At 30.5% G+C, this 23721-nt stretch overlaps 3 protein-coding genes across 3 annotated transcripts; 2 read left to right on the forward strand and 1 right to left on the reverse strand.

The window, feature by feature from the left end:
* Positions 1 to 7: 7 nt before the first annotated feature.
* LOC103830836 (peroxidase 12) lies at positions 8 to 2351 on the reverse strand. Its single transcript, XM_009106651.3, has 3 exons — positions 1821 to 2351; positions 922 to 1116; positions 8 to 822 (listed from the first exon to the last, which is right to left on the reverse strand). The coding sequence occupies exons 1-3, from the start codon at positions 2094 to 2096 to the stop codon at positions 205 to 207; spliced, it is 1089 nt and encodes a 362-aa protein (XP_009104899.1). The 5' UTR covers positions 2097 to 2351; the 3' UTR covers positions 8 to 204.
* Positions 2352 to 11223: 8872 nt separating this feature from the next.
* LOC103830841 (agamous-like MADS-box protein AGL12) lies at positions 11224 to 19344 on the forward strand. The gene is made up of 7 exons (XM_009106660.3): positions 11224 to 17117; positions 17221 to 17329; positions 18161 to 18222; positions 18318 to 18417; positions 18562 to 18603; positions 18731 to 18772; positions 18968 to 19344. Exons 1-7 carry the CDS (start codon positions 16936 to 16938, stop codon positions 19067 to 19069), a joined length of 639 nt encoding a protein of 212 aa, XP_009104908.1. The 5' UTR covers positions 11224 to 16935; the 3' UTR covers positions 19070 to 19344.
* Positions 19345 to 20710: 1366 nt separating this feature from the next.
* On the forward strand, positions 20711 to 23582 carry LOC103830842 (GDSL esterase/lipase At1g71691). The gene is made up of 5 exons (XM_009106661.3): positions 20711 to 21397; positions 21608 to 21729; positions 22286 to 22528; positions 22621 to 22870; positions 22939 to 23582. Exons 1-5 carry the CDS (start codon positions 21082 to 21084, stop codon positions 23160 to 23162), a joined length of 1155 nt encoding a protein of 384 aa, XP_009104909.1. The 5' UTR covers positions 20711 to 21081; the 3' UTR covers positions 23163 to 23582.
* The last annotated feature ends 139 nt before the right edge of the window (positions 23583 to 23721 follow it).

Here is a 23721-nt window from a genome sequence, read left to right on the forward strand (position 1 = left end):
TCAAAACTAAACCGAAACAGACCATGAGATTTGAATCCTTAACCAAACGGTCCACACCAACCAATCACGTGCATGAGCTAAAAACGAAGTTTTATATGAACCAACGTTCTTATTTATCACAGTCTTAAGCATCCCACAAACCACAAGTGTGTGAACACTAAAACAAAGTTAAAGAAAAGAAGAGTCGAGATCTTATGGTTTTATTTAGATCATGGAAAGAGCTTCCTCGAGTATGCCTTCTTCCAAAACAGACATGAAACTTCCCGTGTTTCTCGCGGAACAGTTTGAACGAATCTCTCCTTGTGACCCCGTCAAGACACTCATCTGACCCATCTTGATCATAGCCACTGCGAAATGATCAAAAAACAGCCTTTGATCAATCGCAAAGCTCTCCACAATACCACGTGTCCTCTTGTCCACGAACAGATCCTGGTCAGAAGTGAACAACCCTTGTCGGTTCATGAGATCAACGTAGTACTTGTTGTCGAAAACATCGGGACTTCTTATGTCATTCACTTGTGTGTTGCTCGAGTTAGCGGTGGGACACGTTCGTTTGAGGCTGTTGGCGAAGAACTTGTTCATGGTTGGGTCTTGGTTCGGGTAGAGCCGGCCTGTGAACGAGGGACAATGCGCAATTCCGATGGTGTGGCCACCTGAAAGTGCAACTAAGTCGGTGATGTTGAGGTTTCTATTGGCGAAGTCGGTTATGAGCTGGCTCGCTTTGGCGAATGGTGGCGGCAGGTTATTTAACGTCGTGTTCTGGCTCGCGAACGCTAGTGAGTCGCGTCGGCCAAGTGGCACATCATAGTCTGGTCCTCCTGACTACATTAATTTATACAAAAAATGTAATTATCAGTTAAGTAGTTAGTAACTACACCAATATGTAGTTTGAGAGTTCTGATTGAAGAGAGAGTTGGTTACTAGGACGACAGAGTCACGTGCGGCTAGAGCGAGGATGTCAGAGCAAGAGACGACTTGGCCGCACTGCTTGTGTACGAGGGCACGAAGGTTATTGATGACTACAAAGGCGGCTTGACGCAGTGTCAGATTAGGGATCGATGATTGTTCTCCTGGTCCACTCGCTGATCCATCTAGCAGCACTGAACCTTCACATCCCTGTTTTCGTTTTTTTTTTAAATATTAATTCTCGTAAGGAAAGCCATAAATGACAAATTACATTCAAGATTTTCTTATGAAATTATTTGTCTGATCAAAGTACTCCACACTTCAATATATGTGTGTTGCAAGTAACACCACAAATATCCGGATTGTCTAGATGAATTAATATATTTTATAAATCAGTTAAATACATCAGTATATATATATAAATTATTGATTCTTGTAGCATCTCCCTATTTGTAGCTGTGCCATTGGTTCAATATTTATTTCTTAATTAAGATATTATTGACGTTCATTAAAAGAGACTCAACTAACCCTAGAAAAGCGGGTGAAAGTATTAATGCGACAACACAACTCGATAATATCTTCGACATTTAATTAGTGTTACTTTCAATTTAAAAACAAATCAGTGTTAACACTTTACACGAAGAAAATTTGTTCTTATTCATGAGAATTTCGAGACGGTTTAATGTCTTTCTTAAGGTTATTTTGGTCTGATTTACTTTAACACGTGACAGCATTTTTTTAAGAATACTCAAACCTGTTTATTTCTTAAAATTTTCATTTTCATATATTTAGAAAACACAACGATATTCCTATTTTTGTGCGTGGGTATTGATTCATATGGTTCCTTAGCTATCTAACATATCTATGTTGCTTAAAACCAACAAAAAAATGAGAAAAGATGAATAAAGATAGACCTGAACGAAGCAGTCATGGAAATGTATACGAAGGATGGCTGCGGCTAAACCAATGTCTCTCTTGAATACTTTCTTGAGCTCTTTCCTGATGATTTTTTCCACTTTCGGACATGCTTTCTGGTAAAAGCTCCATGAGAGACCTTTCACTATAGGAACATCTCTCCTTGGCTTCTTCTTATTCTGAGCCTCTACGTTGGCTAGAAGGTTCAGTGCCAGCGCTACTAACGAGATCAACATCAGAAACGTGAAGATACGTTTAGATAAACCCTTAGCCATTTTTTCTCTCTCTTTTTTTTTCTTGACCGAAGCTTTTTTTCTTCTCTATCTCTTCTTGTTGTTCTTTGGAGGAGGAATTCATTTTATAGCCAAATGTGGTCCTTGTGTTGTTTTAAGTAGATATTTTAATAAGGAAAATAAAATACTAAAGAATTTTACTTATTTTGTTTGTTTAATGGAATTTCTTTTTAAAGAATGATTTTTTTTTATTTAGAAGAGAAATCTTAAAGCAACGATATTACTAGTTTTCTTTCGTTTTGCTTAAAACTATATTACTAGTTCAACTAGGATTAAACCCGCCCTACGGGCGGGTGAATAATTAATTTAAATATATTAAAACGTATAATTTATCACGTCAAATTTATCTTTTTATTTTACAAATCATAAACTTAATTAACTGTTAAAATCATAAAAATATAATTTTTTTAAAAAAGTTTGTTTTAGTTTAGCTTATATCGATATGTCACATTGACTATTTTTAAAAATGAAACATATAACTAATAGTTAAATACAATGTTAAATTTTCTAAATTCTCATTCACTTTTATACACAGTCACACACAAAAAATTAAAATTTATTATCATAAACTAAGTTTGTCATACATTTGCTTTGTAATGAAAACTTGTCATCTGTCGACTCGAAAAAATCGTTTCTTTTTTCTAAGAACAAATCATTTTCTCTTCTTTTATGTGCGTTGCCTCTTGAATTTTTTGCGAAAAAACTCCACTTTCACACAATCAGATTTTGAATTGTGAGTTGTGTCAAAAAAAAAAGATCTCTCTGAGTGATTTAGAGACTTCAGGATAAAAAAATATTGGTTCACAGAAGAGTAGTGAGTTGGAGAAGAGTAGTGAGTCGTTTCAAGCAGTTTCAGCGCATGTTTTCTCTTCTCCTTAACCTTTCTTCTTACTCTCAAGCTTGATCATGTTCTTTTTCAATCAGGGTAGTGAATTTCTTTATTTCTTTTTTCGTATTTGCTGCCTTGACTTCTCTTTTGTATAGCCAAAATTGGGATAATTGTTTGAATCAGTTAATGTGTTTTTCTGATATTGAGTTTTGACTAAATCTAGTTTGGATACAAACTATAAAAATTGGATCCATGCGTGTTTAGCGATTTCTAAAGTAGAAGCCTTTATCATCATTTGACTTTGTCTTTTGCAGATTTATATTTACACCATTGTGGCCGTTTCTTGTTGTGATTTCATCTCTTCTCATCTTTGCATTCTCTCTTTTTTTCATCTTTTTCATATCTTCTTCTATTTCTGTATGTTTCTTTATTAGTGTGATTTTATTATTTTAGCTAAAAATTACACGTCAAATTTATCTATTTATTTTATAAATCATAAACTTAGTTAGCTAAACAGAATCTAATTATTTTAAAAATCAAATCACAAACCATAAAATATAATTATTCTTTCAAGTTTGGTCTAATTTAGCTTCTAACGATGTCATCTCGATTATTTTTAGCAAAGAAACATTTAACTAATAGTTGTAGCTTTAATCTAAATCTTATGTTAAATTTTTAAAACTGTCCTTCTTTTTTATACACAGTCACACACAAAAAATAAAAGGATATTATCGCAATTAAGTTTATCATCATCTGCTTTTATCGTGGAAACTCATCATCTTTCGACTAAAAAAACAGTTTTTTATCTAAAAATAAATCATTTTTCTTCTTTTATGTGTTTGCCTCTTGAAAATTTCCTCGAAAAAACTCCAGTACACATAATCAGTTTTTGAATTGTGAGCTGTGTCAAAAAGGGTCTCTCTGATTGATAATATGACGAACAAAATCATCATATGTTTTGACTCTAAAATTCATACTTTCAGCCCACATGCAGGTGAATAAACAATAAAAATTACTAATAACTAATAATATGAAATGTTGCTTAGTAATTGAGAAAAAAATGACATTAAAAAATGCTATAAGACAGACAAATATTGAAAACATTAATGTTTCTCGCTCTTAAATTCATATTATGATTGTGTTCAAAAAAAAAAAAAAATTCATATTATGTATATTTTTCTTCTATTATTGAATTTATTTGCTTTTACTTTTCTGACATTTAAATGATATTAACATGATATTATATACATTAAATATAATATAATTTTGAAATTTATATTATCTCCTCTTATAAAACATAAATTTAATGTTTTCCATTTTGTTGCGTCGTATTAACGAAAATATGTTTTTAACCTGAATTGTAAATTCAAATATAAGAAGAATATACATTAATGTTTTTCATGTGAATTTTTAAATTTATATTTTTAACATAAATTTACTATTTTTATCTGTGTATATAATTTTGAGAGTTATTAAATAATTTATCAATAATTTGTATGTACTTAAAAATATTTATGAAGATTAATTAAATTTTTTAATAAATATATACGAAATAATATGTTCTAGTAGATCAATATGTAATGTAACCAAAATATGTTTTATCCGAAGTTCAATTTACCAAGTGATTTTTTTTAATGAATCATATGTTTCATATTAAAAACTTATTATTGGAAATGTTTGAGAAAAATTGTCATCAATTTTGAAAATATATTTATACTGTTCGTTCATGAATATGTTTAGGTGTTTTGATTTTCTTCCAGGTCGTATTTTTTTGTTTTCAGTTTGGTTCTGGTTATTGGTTTGGATAAAACAAAACCCGACAACATGTGTCACTTTCTTGTATTTATGCAATATGAACATGTCCTTTGCTTTATGAAATTGTAAGCCTTAAATTCGCTATAACAGATACTCTGAATAAACTCAGATGTTGATCATTACATCCCAAACAACTATAGACAAATATGCTAGAAGTAAGACTAATCCAGAAAATACCATCAAGCATATCATGTATTTCACGGACTCACACTCTTCTAAACATCTGTCCCATGTACCTGCAATGTATTTATATGAAAAAATTGTTTTTAGTAGGACCAAACATGCGTAATGTATCAAAGCGTATAAACCTTGACATTTTTTACCTTTCAAACATAGTTAAGTAGCTTGTGGATTAGTATGTGGAGAAATATGTAATGTTGATCCATTCACGATTCTGAGAGAATCAATGCTGACATCATGGTAGTACCATATTGTGCGCACAGTTCATAAGCAGAATTATGCCATCGCTAGAACAAACATTTGATTGGTCCGCTGGTAATAGAACTCCATCTAACCTGAACCTACAGCTCTCAAACCATTCACTGAACATGAAATCCTGCAAAGCTAGGCTCTTGAGTATTTCTCTTTGTTTAAGGGAAGTGACCTGTGAGAGATGTGAAGCACTGAAGATTGTATAAAGCTCTCCAGATTCTACTCCATGATCTACTGAGTATCCGCATAGCATGTTTCCCATCTCTTCTCGATCTGATTTTGCATCAGGGCCTTCACGTGATCTTATAATCATCTAAAGATGATAAAAATAAACACATTAAAGTTTATATAATCACAAATGAAAACATCATTAGAAGCTTTACACTTACCTTTTAAGTTCGATTGTTTTAGAAAACTCTCAGTGCAATCAGCTCCCCAAAGAAGTCCCTTGTAATTACTTTCGCTCAGACCATCAGCCATCCACGGACACGACCATAAAACATGGTTAAGAGTTATATTCCCATCATCATTCTCGCCAACTTCTCTCCTGTAAACCCTGTCAAGTTCCTCTAATGAACCCAACAATAAAGTGCTATCTTCATGGACCCGAGAGGAGCTTTGAAAGAGGCCGCCATGATTTGTGTAGACACATTATCTGCAAAATCAGATGCCAAAGGTAACGTTTTGAAACAATCGATACACTTGGAATGTAGCACTGGACCGTGTTCACCGTATCTGTCACATGTCTCTTTCAAGAAACCAAACTCTTCTGCAGAAACTCTTGTTTCTGAGCTTCCACTAAGTAAAAATACCCTTGCAGGCATCAGAATCTGTAGTTATCAATCAGAATCTGAGCTTCCACTAAGTAAAAATACCCTCGCAGGCATCAGAAACACTTAAAGAATCTAATTAATTGTAGAGACTATACATAAGTACCATCGAAGCTAAGAGATTGTATCATCATGGTCTCACCAGATGCGGCTGATAAGCTCCTCACCGTTCGGATCACCAACAACACTACTCTCCATTTATCTTCCACCAACTTGGAATCATGAAGACGACACCGTACCGAGCATTCTCTGTGGCATAAACTTCAGCGTATTTGAATTCACATCGCTCTGCTGAACTTTAGCTACATCCTTAATGTTAGCCACAACATAAGAAGAATACAAAGAAGAAGATATGTTCAAAGAAAGAGAGTATCATCACCTCCATAATCAACACCAATAATGAGTTTCACCACAACGGTCTCACAGATGGGTTTGAGGAAATCTGCAGGTGTCTTTGTGGTTCCGGAAACTCTTAACTCCACTTCCACTCATCTTACTTTGTTAATCTGAGAACGATCCTTTATGCAATTGCAAACACAAACTGAGAACATTGAAGGAGGAAAAAAAGGAGCTGAAACGAACCCTTGTGGAGTATTGATGGATCGATTAAAGCTCAGTGCGAAATGGTTTCAAGGGGAGAAGACGAAGTGGTAGAGGAGAAGGGAAAAGACTCGCGACTTCAGCTCCGTCGCAGACTTAGGTCTAATCAAATGAAAGAAGCCCAAACCTAACTCCAACGAAGCCCACACATCTAATTGCATTGAAAACAAACTTTAAGCCCATATCTAAAAACGAAATGTTCTGATTGGTTGAATATTTTTAGTGACGTGGCATAGCTGAGAGTTGAGATTATCCCCCTTTTAGTATTGTATTGATGGCTATCTTATCTAAAAATAATAAAATGAAAGAGAAAAATAAGGTACATTTTGTAAGAAACTCCTTAAATACTTTGATAATAAGTGTGGCTATATATATATATATATATATATAAATGAAATATTTTTAAAATATCGATAACAAGATAATGAAATAATTCAGATTCTGGTACATTTTAAATTTTAATTAGAGTTTTATATTAGGCTAATCCTTGATATCGATAATAATACTTAACAACCATTGTTTGTTAATAAATTCTCCAAAAAAGAACCCAAACGTCTTCTCTTTGTCTCTCGTACACCATCCTCATCATCTGAATTTTCCATTGCCACAAGATTTGGGACTGCACAACTGTAAGAAAAAGTAAATATCGTGATTTACTGATTCTCTTTAACCACAAGATTTGATAAACAATATTAATATATTATTCTTTTGCTCTTGCCTACGATTTATTTTTAGCTAATGGAGAGGAACGGTTCAGTGAATGAACCAAATTAAGGCATACGTTCAGTTCGTCGTAAAAGTGACATAGTTTGGAGATATGTAGTAGAACGCACTGAGCAGAATGGGAAGAAAAAAAAAAAAAAAAAAAAGAATGGGAAGAAAACTTTGATTCGTGACTTTTGTTGGAAAGAGAGCAGAGGTGGATGCATTAACAGAATGATACTATTTTCATTTAGTTCATTAATATGTATTCAAGATTCAGTTATTATTTTTTATTTTATGATACTATTTCTAGTTATAGATATGACGGGATGAATATTATATATAAATTATTTTTAAATATTATATATTTTTACATATTATAAAATAATAAATATATATTGAATAATTAAAAATTTAGTAACTATTACGTATATAATTAAATTGGTACAAATACTTAAATAAATTTCATTTATCCAGACAAACACTTGTTTTCTATTTTATATGTTATAAAATTAAGTTTAAATGATATTAACATAGATATATAGTACATTTTTAATATTGATATCTGTTAAAAAATATTTTATACTCATATTATTTTTGATCGTTTGTATTTCTTTATAACAAAATTTTTAAATCAATGATAACAATAAAAAATTTGTGGGATGTTTAATAGTTTTAGTAATTTATAATTTTAAAAACATTCAATGCAAAGTTTAAAATCTAAATATTAAGTTGTCAATAATTGTTCAAAATGTTTATATAAAAATTTCAAAGCAAATTCGAAATTAAAATACTATGTATTTTATATGGTATAATTTATTTTTAAAAAAATATTAATTTTCATATATATAATATTTATTAAATGAGACTTCCTTCTTATGTAATTTCGTAATCATTTGTATCTTGTTATAACATAAATTTTAAACTATGGATCACAAAAATTTCAATGTGAGATTTTTAACAACTTTAGTCATTTATATTCGTTTTTTAAAATGCAAAATATAATATATACGAAAAATCTAAATTTTTATTATATAGTTAATTTGGTTGTTTAATTTATTTTAAAATGAATTAAAAATGATAGAGAATATACTGATTTTATCAAATATTTATTATTCAAAATCATTAATTGTCATATATATTGTAGTCACATTAGGTAATTACGTAATTTTTATTTAAGGAAACAATGAAGAACATTTTATGATTAATTTATTGTTAGTTTAATAAAAAACTTATTATATATTTATATGGACCAATATATTTTTCTAAGGATTCTAAGAATGATTTGTGTGATGACATGTGGCTACAAAAATATATTGTAATGCTTCTCTTTTAATATATAGGGGATTATATATATATTTATAATAAATAAAAACCTTATTCGTTAAATCGGTCCGACCAGTCAACCAGTGAGTACCCCGAGTCGGTATCAAGTTCAGTTTTTAAACATTGGTGAAAACAGTATTTATTTTCTTCAAATGGCGTTCAAGTTCGTGACACTGTCCACCTATCTATAATAGAAGTTTCCTAATATATCAAGTTCACTATTGACAATGAAATTATTACAAAAAACTATTGAAAATGGATATATAAATCTTTTAATTATATAATATTACTCAGTCACGTGAAAATGTTATAAATAATAATGTATGTGCACCTAATCGGTTAGAAGGGTCTTGTTTCAGCCAGTGGCCCAGCATCAGATTTAAGAGAGTTCAATATATTACCTAGAAAAAAATATAATGTGTACTGGTGTCAAGGAGGGATCAAACACAGATTTTTGGGGTGTCAATAGGCTAGATCAACCATCAGACATATAAGCCCAAATAAAGTTTTCTTAACATTTATGGGGTGTCATATTACACCTCTCATTCTTTATTGGATCCGCCACTGATTTCAGCACCATTTAACCTAAATTCAAATCATATGCATGTGCTATGTTTAACAAAATCTAACTATTTCTCTTTTAAAACTAGACTGGTTTATTTAATTTAATTTATATGAATATATATAAATTGGTTTTATCTTAGGTTATTAATCAAGGTTAATCACATGTTTAAAATCCTTAGGTTAATCACATGATTGACTATTATAAGTCTATTAGCATTAGGGTATCAACTAATTAATTGGGGTGGACAACCACACGTGTGGTTCGTTGCTTCGGACTTTCACTTTAGGGTAGGAACGCAGCCTAAAAATTGACATTTCGGTAGGAACGTAGCCTAAAAATCATCTGTTCTTTTAATTTTTTTTTTTTAACAATTTATCAAAATAATATTAATGAAATAAAACATCAATAGTAAACATAACAGATGCACAGTAATAATATACTTCCGGTATAATAAAATTACTTTGGAGGTAGTTATTCGCATTGCCCTTCAAAGCTAATTGTATAAAGTATATGTCACGATTTTTTTGTGGGAAAAGAAAGTATTTTTTTTGTTTGAATTATAGTTTTTCCCAAATATGGCATATGTCCCAAGATAACAGTGTAGAATCATAGAACATTGTTAATAAAATAGAGTGGAACAAGAAAATCAATTGCGTGCATATATCTCATTTAACTAAATCAACTTGGAGGTTTTTAAACATCAACTTGATGTACGTGTTATTCTATTAGCTGTGAAACCATAGTGTGGATGGCTGGTTGCTCCACTGCATCCCATTTCGCATCATTAACAATTATTATAACATTAATGAAAATCTTACATGTTTTAGATTGTCTATGTTCCAAATAGCTAGATGCTTTTAACTCTAGAAGTAATTATTGCCATCTTATTGATTTATCCATATAATATTTATTACTCAAAGATAAAAATTAACTAACATAAATAAAAGCAAGATTAGAACACACGTTTTAAAAAAATTGTATAAATGTTAAATATGTGTGCAAATGATATACTTTTTTTTTGAAACACTTGTTAATGTTAATATACATACTCTATATATTAATAAATATAGAGAAACATTTAAAAAGTTATAACTTGTAATTTGTACTAATTAAAAAAGAGTCATGCTGAGTTGTCACGTAATTGGAATGCTAATTTTGCTTACGTGGCGGTTTGAGAATAAATTGATAATTTTGTTAATCCAAAATTAAATTGCTAGAAAATGATATATTATATAGCATGTCCATTATGGACCATTCATTTATCAAATTGAAATTATTATATATTCTTTCTTTAAATAAAACCTATGGAATTATCTAATATGATTAAAATATATATGAGAACTAATGAGTTTAAATAATAAAGATTTGCTAACAATATGCATACTTTCTATTATTTTTGGTTAATTATTTATTATTAAAATAAATTACACAATTACATTAATCATATAATAAAAATTTAGATTTTTTTTGTATATGTTGTATTTTGAATTTTTCAAAACGAGTATAAATTACTAAAATTATTAAAAGTCTCACATAAACTTTTGTGATCAAGGTTTAAATTTTTTTCTATAATAAGATACAATGATTATAAAATCATATGAATAAGTAATTTTATTTTAATAGGTGTTTATGTTAATATATATTGTTTAAATTAAACTATACATCGTATGAAAATACATACTTATATTTTGATACCTACGTTGAACATATATTGAAAAATTAATATTTTTATTTTTAAATCTTCATTTTTTAAATGATTATAAATTATTAAAACCACTAAACATTTCACATTAAAAAAATCATTGGTGAAAAATTTTTATTACACAAATATGCAAATAATCATCAAATCATATGAGTATAAATCTCATTTTTAATAAATATTCATATTAAAAGTATATTATATTTTTATGGTAATATCATTTAAATTTAATTATATATCATATATGATAAATAAGATTGATTGTTTTGATTTATTTACCTTAAAATAATTGAGAATAAACAAGAGCAGTTGTTTAATTTATATACGCATGGTAATTTATTACATAATAGTAATTGATTTCTTAGTTATTTAATATAATTATATTTCTTAGTAAATAATTATATCAACACCCTTACAAATCTTCATTTAAAAAGAATTAATAAATCCTTGTTAATTTTTATGTTGATTACAATCTTTGATATTTACACCTAACAGTTTATCAACGTTTTATCTTTGGTATAACTTTTAAATTGCAACAATAGCATTTTTGATATCAACATTACAATGATTCCACCAAAATAGGTTTATTTTAACAACTAGTGCATAATTAATTAAGGATAAGTAAGAGTATAAAGGGCAACCTTAATTATCCTAAGGCATCTAGTCCTTTCTTTCAAGATTCAATGTCGATGGGAAGGAACATAAGTTTAGTGCTTCTTGCAGATTTGGATATTTATAATATCTGAGTTGTTTTTATCTGCCTTCTTTGGCTTCCTTGATAGTTTAAATTATTATCCCGCCCACACATGACACACCCATCAAATATGCATAACATATGTATTAACTTTCAGATTTAATTACGATATCATTGACTCAAGTGTATAATGATTTGTTCGAGCGTCTAAGAGCATCTCCAACCCCACTCCATATGTTACTCCAAAATAGAAAAAATGGAGTGGGAAATGGAGTGATGAACAAAAAATAAAAGCATTACTCTATAAATGGAGTAATCCTTTTATTTTTGTTCATTACTCCATTTCCCACTACATTTTCTCAAATTTGGAGTAAAATATGGAGTGGGGTTGGAGATGCCCTAACAAGCACTCATATCGATTCTAGCATCGTAGACGTAAAATGTTCTGATATGTTTTAGGGTCACTGATTTGCAGGTCTAAAACGAGATTCGTTTCTCTTAGGTTTTGTATGATTTAAAATTACTTTGGATCGTGTTCGAAGACATAATTGGTTCGAATGTCTAATAATACTACTTAATCTATCCCATATTGTGTTAATGCATATATTAAAGTTACCTGAAGAAAGCCACTATCGCAGATCACATTGTACATATAAGCTCATACTAAAACTGAAAGCATGCATTGGGATAAGTTATTACAAATAAATTCATAAATTTAGGAGTGGAGAATCAAAATAAGCTTTATGCTCCTACAAGACAAGAAAAACAATCCATGTGTCAATCATAGATACGATCTTGAGAGCCAATGAGCGCAAAGATGCGAGGCAAAAGAAGCAACAGATCGAACACACACTTTCTTGGTTTTGCAGTTTGATGCATTTTTCTTTGTAAACTAAGTTTGATGCATTTTTATTTGACAAAGATTCTTTACTTTGCTTCCTTCTTGCTTACTTAACCTGCTCTATCAATCCATCATCTCCTTAAAGAGAGACATGTCCCGTCTTTATCATTCTTTTAAGAATAATTCTAACCATAATGGAAAGTTTAATGTTGAAATAAGACAAAATTAATTTTTACGTTCTATTTTATTTTAATTTTGAACACCAAATTTTACACTTAAAATAATATTTCTATTAATATATTATTGATTTTAGTTTTATTAATTAATAGTTATTTGTAATTAATCAATTATCATTTACAAATAAAAAGAAAATTGAAAATTTTAGAAAGGAAATGATTATTTAAAATTTTTATATCCTAAAAATGATTTTAGCATATTATATTATTAAAAAAAAATTATTTTTAGTTACAAATATAAAATTTACCTATATTATTAAATGAAAAATCCATCATACTTGAATATTAACTATCGTGAAAATAAAATATAAATGGTGTAATATATTTATTATTATAAGATTTAACCTAATTAATAGCACTAATTCAACTTTTTTTTGCACAAGCTTTTAACTATATTATTATTAAATACAAATATATTATCTAAATGTTTTGTGTGATGTATAATGTTACAAAATTGGAGTAATACTATTTACAAAACACCAAATTGAATGAAATGAAGTTACTTTTGGAGTTCCGTTAGAATTAAGTTACAAAAAATCTGGTATTTTGGGGTTCATTGAAGTTGGCCGTAGAAATAAATTGTTGCAGATTTTAAAAATCCGAGATTAAAGTTTCGAGTATTGAAATAATTATGTAGTGTTGTAAATACATTATTCTGACCATGAAATAGTTTAACAAGATCACGACCTATTTAGAACGTTGCTTTGCACACCATTTTATGTGGTAATGGCAAATTTATATCATTTTGTAGCCTCATTCTATTAATACTTTTAATATTAACACTGACTGACAAAAATATGTTAATTGGATACATCACCACCAAATTAACTATTATATACTTAATTACCGACTGTCTAAAGATGAAAAAAAATTAATTAAAGAGAATATAATCTTATATTAGCTAAATAAAAATAAAAAGATTTAAGTGGCTAAAGCCATTTAGTCCATAGAAGACGATTCTACATTCCATTGATTAAATCTAACCTCTTTTTCAACATAATATGCATAAAAAGCATAAGGGCATACAACATTGGTCGAAAGATAATTGAGCTTAACAAAAGCTCCATCATTCAAATTATTCTGGTATACTATGTAAAGATAAAATAAACATCTAATGCATATTTCTTTCGAACGTTAATTGCAGACTTTTGAGAAATAGTCTTCCTGGAAAAGATTTTTCTCATATTCCAAGAAGAAAAAGTGAGTTGAAACTTGAAAACCGCGTACTGCTGAAGAAGAAAAAGATTCAGGAGTTTGTCACGTAGACGAAGGGAAAAGTAAAGATGGCCAAAAAATATATAGATAATGGGAAAATAATTAACTTAATCAATAAATAAATACAGTTAACAAAAGCTACTACTGGAACCTAACATGGTCCGGTCGTTGGTTCTCCACCACGGTAGTTTGCACATGATACCTCTTTAAATATTGACTAGTTGTGTTCAATCGTTAATTAACATTGGGTTTTGCTATATTATCAAACAGCCATTTCCCGATCTACAAATATGTACGGGCTCTGTGTTCATTTTTGGTACTCCAATAATTAATTAAAAGTTTATTTGGCTGATAAAAGGACTTAATCTGTTAAATTGGAGAGCTCCCTTCGTCTAATAGGATGCTAAATATACACACACGTTAAGATAAATGGTTTTCCTATTCCATAAATGACTTACCTATAAAAAGACTAATTAATTTGGATAAATTTTAAATTTTAATTACATGCATGCAGACTTTAGATGTCAATATAAATTAATTGACTGACTACTAAAAACTAAGAGTAATGTTTGAATAAAGTCATCTGGAACATTCTAGTTATCATTTGGTGGAAAGGGTGGTTAAGACTGGACATTTGATCCGTCAAATTTGATTTGATTTGTTATTTGTTTTCATCCGATCTAAAAAAAATTGAATATCAGCAAACTTTGAAGCAAAGCAAATAGTAGAAATAGATATCGGTTAAATTTGAAACAAATCACATATACTATACTAAAATTTTGAGAAGCAAATATCTGCTCTGATCCAGAAAATGTATAAATACATGTATATCTTGAATAAATTTAGAGTTTTAAGCGTATAAATTATTTATAATTATCATTCTAACATATAGTTTAATAATTTCTATTCACATTATTACTTATGAAAGTATTAAATCAGAAAACCTTGTATGACTATTATAAGATTTTCTTAAGTTTTCTCTTATTATTATTGTTAACTAAGTTAAAAAATTTACAAAACATGTACTTTCACTATTTTTTAATTTTATTCTATATATCATGTAAAATAAATAATTTAAAGAACAAATTTATATCAAATTTTCTAAATTATATGTATTAAGTAAAAAAATATTTGATAGCAGTAAGTATTCGCAAATATCCATATATTTTTTGGATATCTATATTTTTTGAAACAAAACAAATCGAAAAATTAAATATCTATAAAATATGAAGCAAATCACAAATACTGAAAATTCTCGTAGTATTTGCTTTGTGCCCACGCTTAGCTATAAAGCCATTTGGGAATTCAAATTTTGTTACTTTATGTCCCCATATCATACGTTCAATATCCTATATCTTGTGTCAAAGTAGTTCTGGTGCACAGAAAGACAAAATTGCATATTGATTTTTCTTTCCATCTCACAAGCTTTGAATGTCTCTTTTCTGTCTTCTCAGTTTACTTTATTCAACATACTTAAAAATTAGGGTTTTTGCACTAGATATACAAAATAAGAGGTATAATTAGCTAAATGGCTATGGCTACTGTACATTTTCCATAATCCCAACAATAACCTTACTGAAGCTCTCAGATATAGGTCTGACAAAAGTTCTATCTTTATCCTCCAAACAAACGTCTGAAATTATGATGATTATAGAAAAATCGAACCCAACATTATTTATGGTGTACATAAAAACTTCATCTCTTTTTTTTTTATCTTTCTTAAAGCTCTTATTCCTCTATAGATAGTCATCTCTTTTATTTATGGTGTCTTCCTCCCATCCTGAAAAGATATACATAACAACAATCCCAGAAAAAAAAAATTGAGTCTTTCTAGTGAAGAAAAAGAAAAAAATTCAAAAACTTTACATCTGGGTTCACTGATTTTAAGATAGATCTTCAGCTTTTTCCTGCAATGGTGATGGCAGCAGGGGAATTGAAGTTTTATGTGTTAGTTGTTGATGGTATTGCAACAGCGTAATTGTAAGAATGTTAGAAAGATCTAAGCTTTTATGTTTTTTTTTTGTGTTTCTGGGTTTAAGATAAGGTATTGAGAATAACGATCCAATCGTTGTATGTACTCCATTGTATGTAAAATCGCTGGGTTTCCGATTTGTGTCAGCTATATGTACTCCATTGTATGTAAAATCAGAATGAAAATGGAATTTCCAGAAAGTAGGATTACGTATTGCATATAAATTAACTGTTTGGAATTCTAGTGACAGGGATGGACAAAAAGTCTTATGCAAAGGGTTGTTTTGGATCACAGCTTCACAAACGATTCCAGTTAATGGAAGTAGCCGGTAGCAGATAAAATAGAGATGGATTCAGTCGATTGCAACAAGGATAATATGGACTTTCAATGCAGTTCTTTCTCCTGGTTTGCCAATTAATAAAAAAAATGTCCATTTAGCTAATTTCCATTCTTCTTTTGGTTATTCAACCAAATGAGCCTAAAAATTACCTATTGAAATAGGAATATATTTTGATACAGTATTATACCTAATAAAAATTGTAAAATAGAGTTGGATTTTGTTACAACTAGTGCATGTCAGGTCATAAGTCACATCATACGTAGGCTTAATAAATCAAGTATAATCTAGGATTTAATTTTGTACAAGTTAGAGAAGAAATGGCTAGTACATTAATACAAACCCCAAAAACAACAAACAATGCTTTAGTGGCTTTCGTATGTAAAGCTATGTGCTTTGTATGAATGCTAGATGAATACTTAACATATAACGTATAAAAGCACATACATATATTATATATAAGAGAAAAGGAGGCTTGTGTGGAGAAAAGGTGCTTTAGAAATTCGAAGCAGAGAAGGGAGTGGGAGAATCTGATAATGAAGATTATATATAAAGAGAAGAAGGTGGCATGAGTTTGGTCATAACTTTCACAGTTTTCTCCCAAGAAAAACAGAAACCAAACAGTAAGTGGGGAACCTCGAAGCTAGTTCAAACTAGTGGGAGGTTGATCCACGTTCGAACTTCAAATCCAAATTTAAACACAAATTCAAACGTTTGATCATTACACAATGGCTCGTGGAAAGATTCAGCTGAAGAGGATCGAGAACCCGGTTCACAGACAAGTGACGTTTTGCAAGAGGAGAACCGGTCTCCTCAAGAAGGCTAAGGAGCTCTCTGTGCTCTGCGACGCTGAGGTCGGCGTTATGATTTTCTCTCCCCAGGGCAAGCTATTTGAGCTCGCTACTAAAGGGTACTATCATATATATATATTTTTCATAGCGTGCATATTTATACTTGTACTTAGAAGTGATTAAAGAGTGCCTACTATGTATGGGAATGTGATTAAAAATTAGAACAATGGAAGGAATGATTGATAAGTACATGAAGTGTACTGGTGGTGGTGGTCGTGGTTCTTCTTCTGCTACTTTTACTGCTCAAGAACAACTTCAACCTCCAACTCTTGTACGTCTATTTTCTCAATCTTTTTTCATTTCAGTATCCAATTTGTTTCTTTGACTTCTTAGATTGACTGTGGAATGTGTCAGTTAGTGACATTTTGGGGTTAATTAAAACTAGTCGATGCTCAAAGTGTAGCATATATTTGGACATGTTAATCAATTCCTTATATTTTTTTTCCGTAAAATATTAGTAACATTTATAATGCAAATTGGTTACACGTGTTGACATGCAAATCGAAACTCTTTTGGGCAGCGTTGTCTCGATTGATTTGAAAGTAAAATACTCAGTAAGTTAGGTAAGGCACCTGATTCCGATTCTACGTGAAATTACAACAGTTATTAAAGTATACTACATTCAATGCACCTAGCCCTCCCTTTTAATTTGTCGACTAGTGTGGGAAACTCACGTAGGTTATTAGAACGTTGAACTTAAGTGTAAATAGTAAAAAATACAGGTCAATAGTTACTTAGACTTACTGTTAAAGTAAAAGATGCTTGCGACAACAACACCCATATTACGATTTTAAATATTGTATCCTTAGCCATTTCATCACTTTTGTATTTCGAACAAAGTTAGGATTATTGGTCTCAGCAACCTTTTGATAAAGTTGTCCTGAGCACTTTAAAAAGGTTACCCTAGCACTATAAACTATTGTCACCGCTCTGAACTAGTATTAATTATTTAGTTGATGCTTTATGCTTATATGTATTTTATTTACGGACATTTTAATTTTAGTGTCACCAAATGGAACTCTACAGCTAGTTAAAAGTTCTATTCGGTTTACAATATTATTTACAAATAATATAAACATTGAAACGGAAGTTGATTTTCTAGGATCCAAAAGATCAGGTCAATGAGCTTAAGCAAGAGATTGATATGCTTCAGAAAGGAATAAGGTATATACACACACACACTAGCTATTTCCTTACTAAGTTGTTTATACGGGGCGATGAATTCATACACATGTAAATATAACAAAATGGATTTTCAGGTATATGTTTGGAGGAGGAGATGGGACGATGAATCTTCAAGAACTTCTTTTGCTTGAGAAGCATCTTGAGTATTGGATTTCCCATATTCGCTCTGCTAAGGTATACATGCGTTCATATATATATATATATATATAATAATATTCAGGCATAGGTTGGAAAGTCAAAGTAAAATACTGATGACTAGAAAAGTTTATATGTTTCTATCTCTAAATATCAAAACTAATTAATATGTAAAATTTGTAGATGGACATTATGCTTCAAGAAATTCAGTCCTTAAGGAACACGGTAAGCACATAAACATCATTGTATATTTAGCTTTATAACAATTAATATGAGCTAAGGTTTGGTTTACTAAAAAAGAATACAAAATCTAATACTATTTTCTAACGGTTTTGTTTTTGGTATTATGAAGGAAGGGGTCCTCAAAAATGCCAATAAGTACCTCCTCGAAAAGGTAAAACAAAATGACTACATTCTTATCATACAATCTATGAAATATTTTCTTTTGCTAAACTTTGCCGCAAACATTTTCTGAAAATGATATATAGCGGAAGTATATCTAAATGTACTTAGTAACACTGTTCCGACAATATTTACACTGTTTTGCCCTAATGAATTGTTTTGTTGTTTTGTTGGTGAATTAATGCAGATTGAGGAGAACAACAATAGCGTATTAGATGCTAACTTCGCAACTGTGGAGACTAACTATTCTTATCCGCTAACAATGCCAAGTGAAATATTTGAGTTCTAGATCATACGGTATTTGAAGACTAGTCTTGCGATATCAAATGATCTTGGTAAGTATAATCAGTGTTGTTAAATCACACATAATTATAATAAAGCATGTGGAACATGCTATGCTGTTGAAATTTCTGTGTGTTTTTTCCCTCTTATTTCTACTTTGCTGGTGTGAGCAATATAATGACTACAAGTATGGTGTGTACTTAAAGTTTTTCTAATTCTATGTATGATTGAATTTGTGGACTATCGTTGCGTTGAGGATACCTAGCCTCTTTTGTTTCAGTGTATTACATTATTATCCATGACGAAAAGTCTAACCTCGGAAAATGATAGTCCAAGGAAAATAGAAAATAGAAAATTATTTGACCTTTTTCAAAGCTGATAGTGTCATCACTGTCATGAAATTTGAAACAAATCAGATGAGGAAACTTTTTAAGTGTCTAGCATAGGATCGATTGGACTACCATTTATGGCAAAGAAGAGATACACAATCTTAGAAGTCAAAACACTAAAAGTCAACCCTAAAGTAAATAGACGCTAAAACCTACAACCACCATTACACCATTTTGAAATAGCAGACTTATTTGATGCTTTTTCTGCTCTCTTCTTCGACATAATTGGTCTTCACGATTGTCTGACCTTGAAAGCGTAAATGTCGTTGAGAATATCGACGATTGTAAATGCAACTCTCCTCTTCTTATTTGCCCTTTTTATTTGTTTTCTACTACATGAGTTTCTTAATAAATGTCATTTTGATATTTTTCACACATATTAAAAAAGTGGCAGAAATATATATAAGTTGTTATTAATTACACATCTCTGACTAATAATATTTTAGATAAATAAAATTATTTATAAAATCAATGCAGGTTGCAATTAATTTTCAACTGAAAGTAACTACTCCCTCTGTTTTTAAAAGATGCATATTCTAGAATTTTCATATATATTAAGAAAACTAATTAAATATGCATTGTTTTTTGTGAATAATAATTTTTCATAATTTTTAGCCAATAGAAATTCAATAAACACCATTAATTTTTTTTTGAAACTTACAATTTTTCATAAAATCATACATTGAAAAAGTAAAAATGTATCGCTGTCAAAAAAAAAGAAGTAAAAATGTATCTTTTTGAAACAATTTTTTCTCCATAATATACATCTTTTAAGAACGGAGGGAATATAATTTGTATTGAAATTGTAAAGTAACATTTTTTGTGTAACAAGAAAAAAATGTTACAATGACACTTATTATGAAACAGCGAAAAATGGAATAAAATGCTTCTTCTTGGTATATACTATATTATGTCAAGGCACATTTATCGAAGAACCGAACTGAAAAGTTAGGTTCATGTCGGGTCCAGAACATACTATCAATTATATTAGTGGATCATATATCTACAGAACCAAAACTGAACCATAATCGAATAGAGAACGAATGGATATCCGAATTTCTATATAATGTATAGTTTATCTATTTATAGATATTAACTATATTCAATTTAAAATAGTTAAATAATTCAAAAATATTATCTATAAGTCGAAATACCCAAAAAATCAAATTACTAGAATACTTTCTATCTAAAAATATTTAAAATTATCTGAGTTATCCAAATTTTTATCTGAAAATCTAAAAAATCTGATATTTAATCCGAAAACTCGATATGTTTTTTTAACTCGAATTAACTGAAAAACCAGAACCGAACTGAATCGAAATCGAACCGAGAACTGAGTGGCCATGGGTATACTATATAGACATGCATTAAGAAACAATTTCATGTATATACAGATAATAAAAATGATTTTATAGACATGCATGAAGAAACAATACATGTATGCTACATAACTCACATATTGTAATTATCGTGAGTGGCTGTTATTACTGTGTGGTAGATTACGGATACACGCATTTACTTCCCTTCACCAAACCCCTCTCTCTCCCTCTATAAATATCTAAAATTCCATTTTCCTCACCAAAGAATCAACCCTACAAACTTAACTTTCAAGCTCAAACAACTTTACACTATGGCTTTCCACTTCCGGCGACTTTGCATGTCCTCTGCTCTTCTGGTGGTAGTTCTCCAAATCCTGCATGGCGTATCCGGCCAACTTGTTGTGGTTGAGGACCCTGTTTCTGCTTCTCCGCCACCATTGGTCGAACAAGACGGCAGTGATGGCATTGTGCCCGCACTGTTTGTGTTTGGTGACTCTCTCATAGACAATGGGAACAACAATAACATCCCTTCCTTTGCTAAAGCTAATTACTTTCCTTATGGCATCGATTTCAATGGAGGTCCTACCGGTAGGTTCTGCAATGGCTTGACCATGGTCGATGGTATTGGTAAGTTTTCTGCATAAAAAAAAGTTTCAAAAAAAAAAAAGTTTTTCTGCATGTTTCAAGTAGGGCCTAGTAAGTATGTGCGGGTTTAAATCTTATTTATTTTCTCTACAAAGCATGTATTTTCCAACTATAAAAGGTTTTAAAAATAAATAAAGTATAGATGGGCTGATGGATGAAGTAATTTGATGCATGCATGCACTTATCATATAGCCCAACTATTGGGGTTGCCGTTGATTCCGGCGTACTCGGAAGCTACCGGAGATCAAGTGCTACGTGGTGTCAACTACGCTTCCGCAGCAGCGGGGATTCTTCCTGACACCGGAGGAAACTTTGTAAGTAGCATGTAATTTAATTTATGTTGTAAGAACTAAAAAAAGTAAATATGTAAGTTATCCAAACATATATACATATTACGTTTACCTAATAACCAGTATTTATTTAGTAGTAGTACACAACGATTCTTAGAAATGGTTTTGTATTTATATTTTAGAACAAGTACATATAATTTTTACTTGCAAAATTTTCAAATATAAGAGCTTTTGAAAACAGTTGAACAAAAAGAACGTTGGAAAACCAATATATTGCCTTTGTAAAAAAAAACACTATATTGCCTCAAATTTATTCGCTGTGTTTCTTGATGGATTTGTTAATTCTCATGTACCATGTATTTTTCTAAAAAGTACTTGTATACACCAAATGTTAGTTTATATGTAAATCATGAAGTAAAATGATAACATTGTTTTAGAAATAATCATTGTAATTTTATAGTTCATTTAAAATATGAAATGAAAATCTCAAAAAATATACTTTCTAAGCGCTAGCATGGTGGTCACATGAGTATATTTCTTAATAAATATTGAAAAAATGTATATATGATCCGATGGTCAGGTGGGGCGAATACCGTTCGACCAGCAGATTCATAACTTTGAGACAACGTTAAATCAGGTGGCTAGTAAGTCCGGTGGTGCAGTGACAATTGCAGACTCGGTGGCTCGAAGCTTGTTCTTCATTGGAATGGGAAGCAACGACTATCTCAACAATTACTTGATGCCCAACTTCCCTACCCGTAACCAATACAACGCTCAACAATTCGGTGACCTCTTGGTTCAGCAATACACCAATCAACTCACCGTAATACATGAGAAAAAACAAATTAATAGTACTAATTAAACAAGAAGCTAAAATGTAATCATAAACGTGTTCTTGTTTTTTTGGTAATGCAGAGATTGTATAATCTAGGTGGTAGAAAATTTATAGTGTCCGGACTTGGAAGAATGGGGTGCATTCCTAGTATTCTAGCTCAAGGAACCGACGGTAAATGCTCGGAAGAAGTTAACCAACTTGTTCTTCCTTTCAACACAAACGTCAAGACAATGATCACTAATCTCAACCAGAATCTTCCTGATGCTAAATTCATTTACCTCGATACCGCTAATATGGTCCAAGACATCACCACTAACCCAGCCGTCTATGGTAATTAACAATTGTTAGACCAACTTCTTAGTCTCGATGGCTAATATAATGGTGTTTTGATTTTGTAGGGTTTACTACTTTGGACAAGGGATGTTGTGGGATAGGACGGAACAGAGGGCAGATCACTTGTCTTCCCTTTGAAACTCCTTGTCCTAACAGAGAGCAGTACCTGTTTTGGGATGCTTTTCATCCCACGGAGAAAGTTAATCTCATAATGGCCAAGAAAGCGTTTGCTGGTGACCGCACTGTCGCGTTTCCTATCAACATTCAGGAACTGGCTAGTCTCAATTAGAGACCATCTTTTTTATTCAAGAAAAAGTAAAAGAACTTCGTGTTCTGTCTTTGTAGTTTGTCCTTGTAACGTTTTTGAGTTTCTTTCGTATTAAAAAACTTAGTTAAATCGTTTTGCCTCTTTCAGCGCATTGTGAAACATATATGAGAACATTAGAACTGAGCCCTGTTACGTTTTTAAGGTTGGTGAATACACATATAAACTCAACAGCCAAAAAGGATAGCTCAGTCCCATTATTGAGAAGTTTTATTACCATCCAAAACCAAAAGCTTTGAATTCTACACAGCCATTTAAGCTTTTAACTGCAGTAAAAAATCTATAGACTTCACAAAAAGAGGAAAATATGCTTAAAATCTTCAAGTTCAGAGCCACTGGTTTTAGCATGAAAAAGTCTAAAAATCTTATGTTATGAGAAAATTTTGTAAAAATAATGCATTAAATTTATAAATTGATTTTGTACTTTGTCAAAGACAAATTAAATAAGAGATTTGCACACTAAAATGTGCATTATTACCCGGACTATCCAACCCGTATATTTCGGATAATAGTTGTAGGTCTC

Source organism: Brassica rapa, chromosome A07 (genome assembly GCF_000309985.2).
Source record: "Brassica rapa cultivar Chiifu-401-42 chromosome A07, CAAS_Brap_v3.01, whole genome shotgun sequence".
NCBI lineage: Eukaryota > Viridiplantae > Streptophyta > Magnoliopsida > Brassicales > Brassicaceae > Brassica > Brassica rapa.

Excerpts from the sequence above, each read along its gene's own strand:
- LOC103830836 (XM_009106651.3), bottom strand. The coding sequence starts at position 2,096 with ATGGCTAAGGGTTTATCTAAACGTATCTTCACGTTTCTGATGTTGATC. Across the intron at positions 1,117-1,820 it reads TCCATGACTGCTTCGTTCAG|GGATGTGAAGGTTCAGTGCT; the intron begins GTCTATCTTTAT and ends AAACGAAAACAG. Across the intron at positions 823-921 it reads CACGTGACTCTGTCGTCCTA|TCAGGAGGACCAGACTATGA; the intron begins GTAACCAACTCT and ends AAATTAATGTAG.
- LOC103830841 (XM_009106660.3), top strand. The coding sequence starts at position 16,936 with ATGGCTCGTGGAAAGATTCAGCTGAAGAGGATCGAGAACCCGGTTCAC. Across the intron at positions 17,118-17,220 it reads TTTGAGCTCGCTACTAAAGG|AACAATGGAAGGAATGATTG; the intron begins GTACTATCATAT and ends ATTAAAAATTAG. Across the intron at positions 18,604-18,730 it reads TTCAGTCCTTAAGGAACACG|GAAGGGGTCCTCAAAAATGC; the intron begins GTAAGCACATAA and ends GGTATTATGAAG.
- LOC103830842 (XM_009106661.3), top strand. The coding sequence starts at position 21,082 with ATGGCTTTCCACTTCCGGCGACTTTGCATGTCCTCTGCTCTTCTGGTG. Across the intron at positions 22,529-22,620 it reads AATACACCAATCAACTCACC|AGATTGTATAATCTAGGTGG; the intron begins GTAATACATGAG and ends TTGGTAATGCAG. Across the intron at positions 22,871-22,938 it reads CACTAACCCAGCCGTCTATG|GGTTTACTACTTTGGACAAG; the intron begins GTAATTAACAAT and ends TTGATTTTGTAG.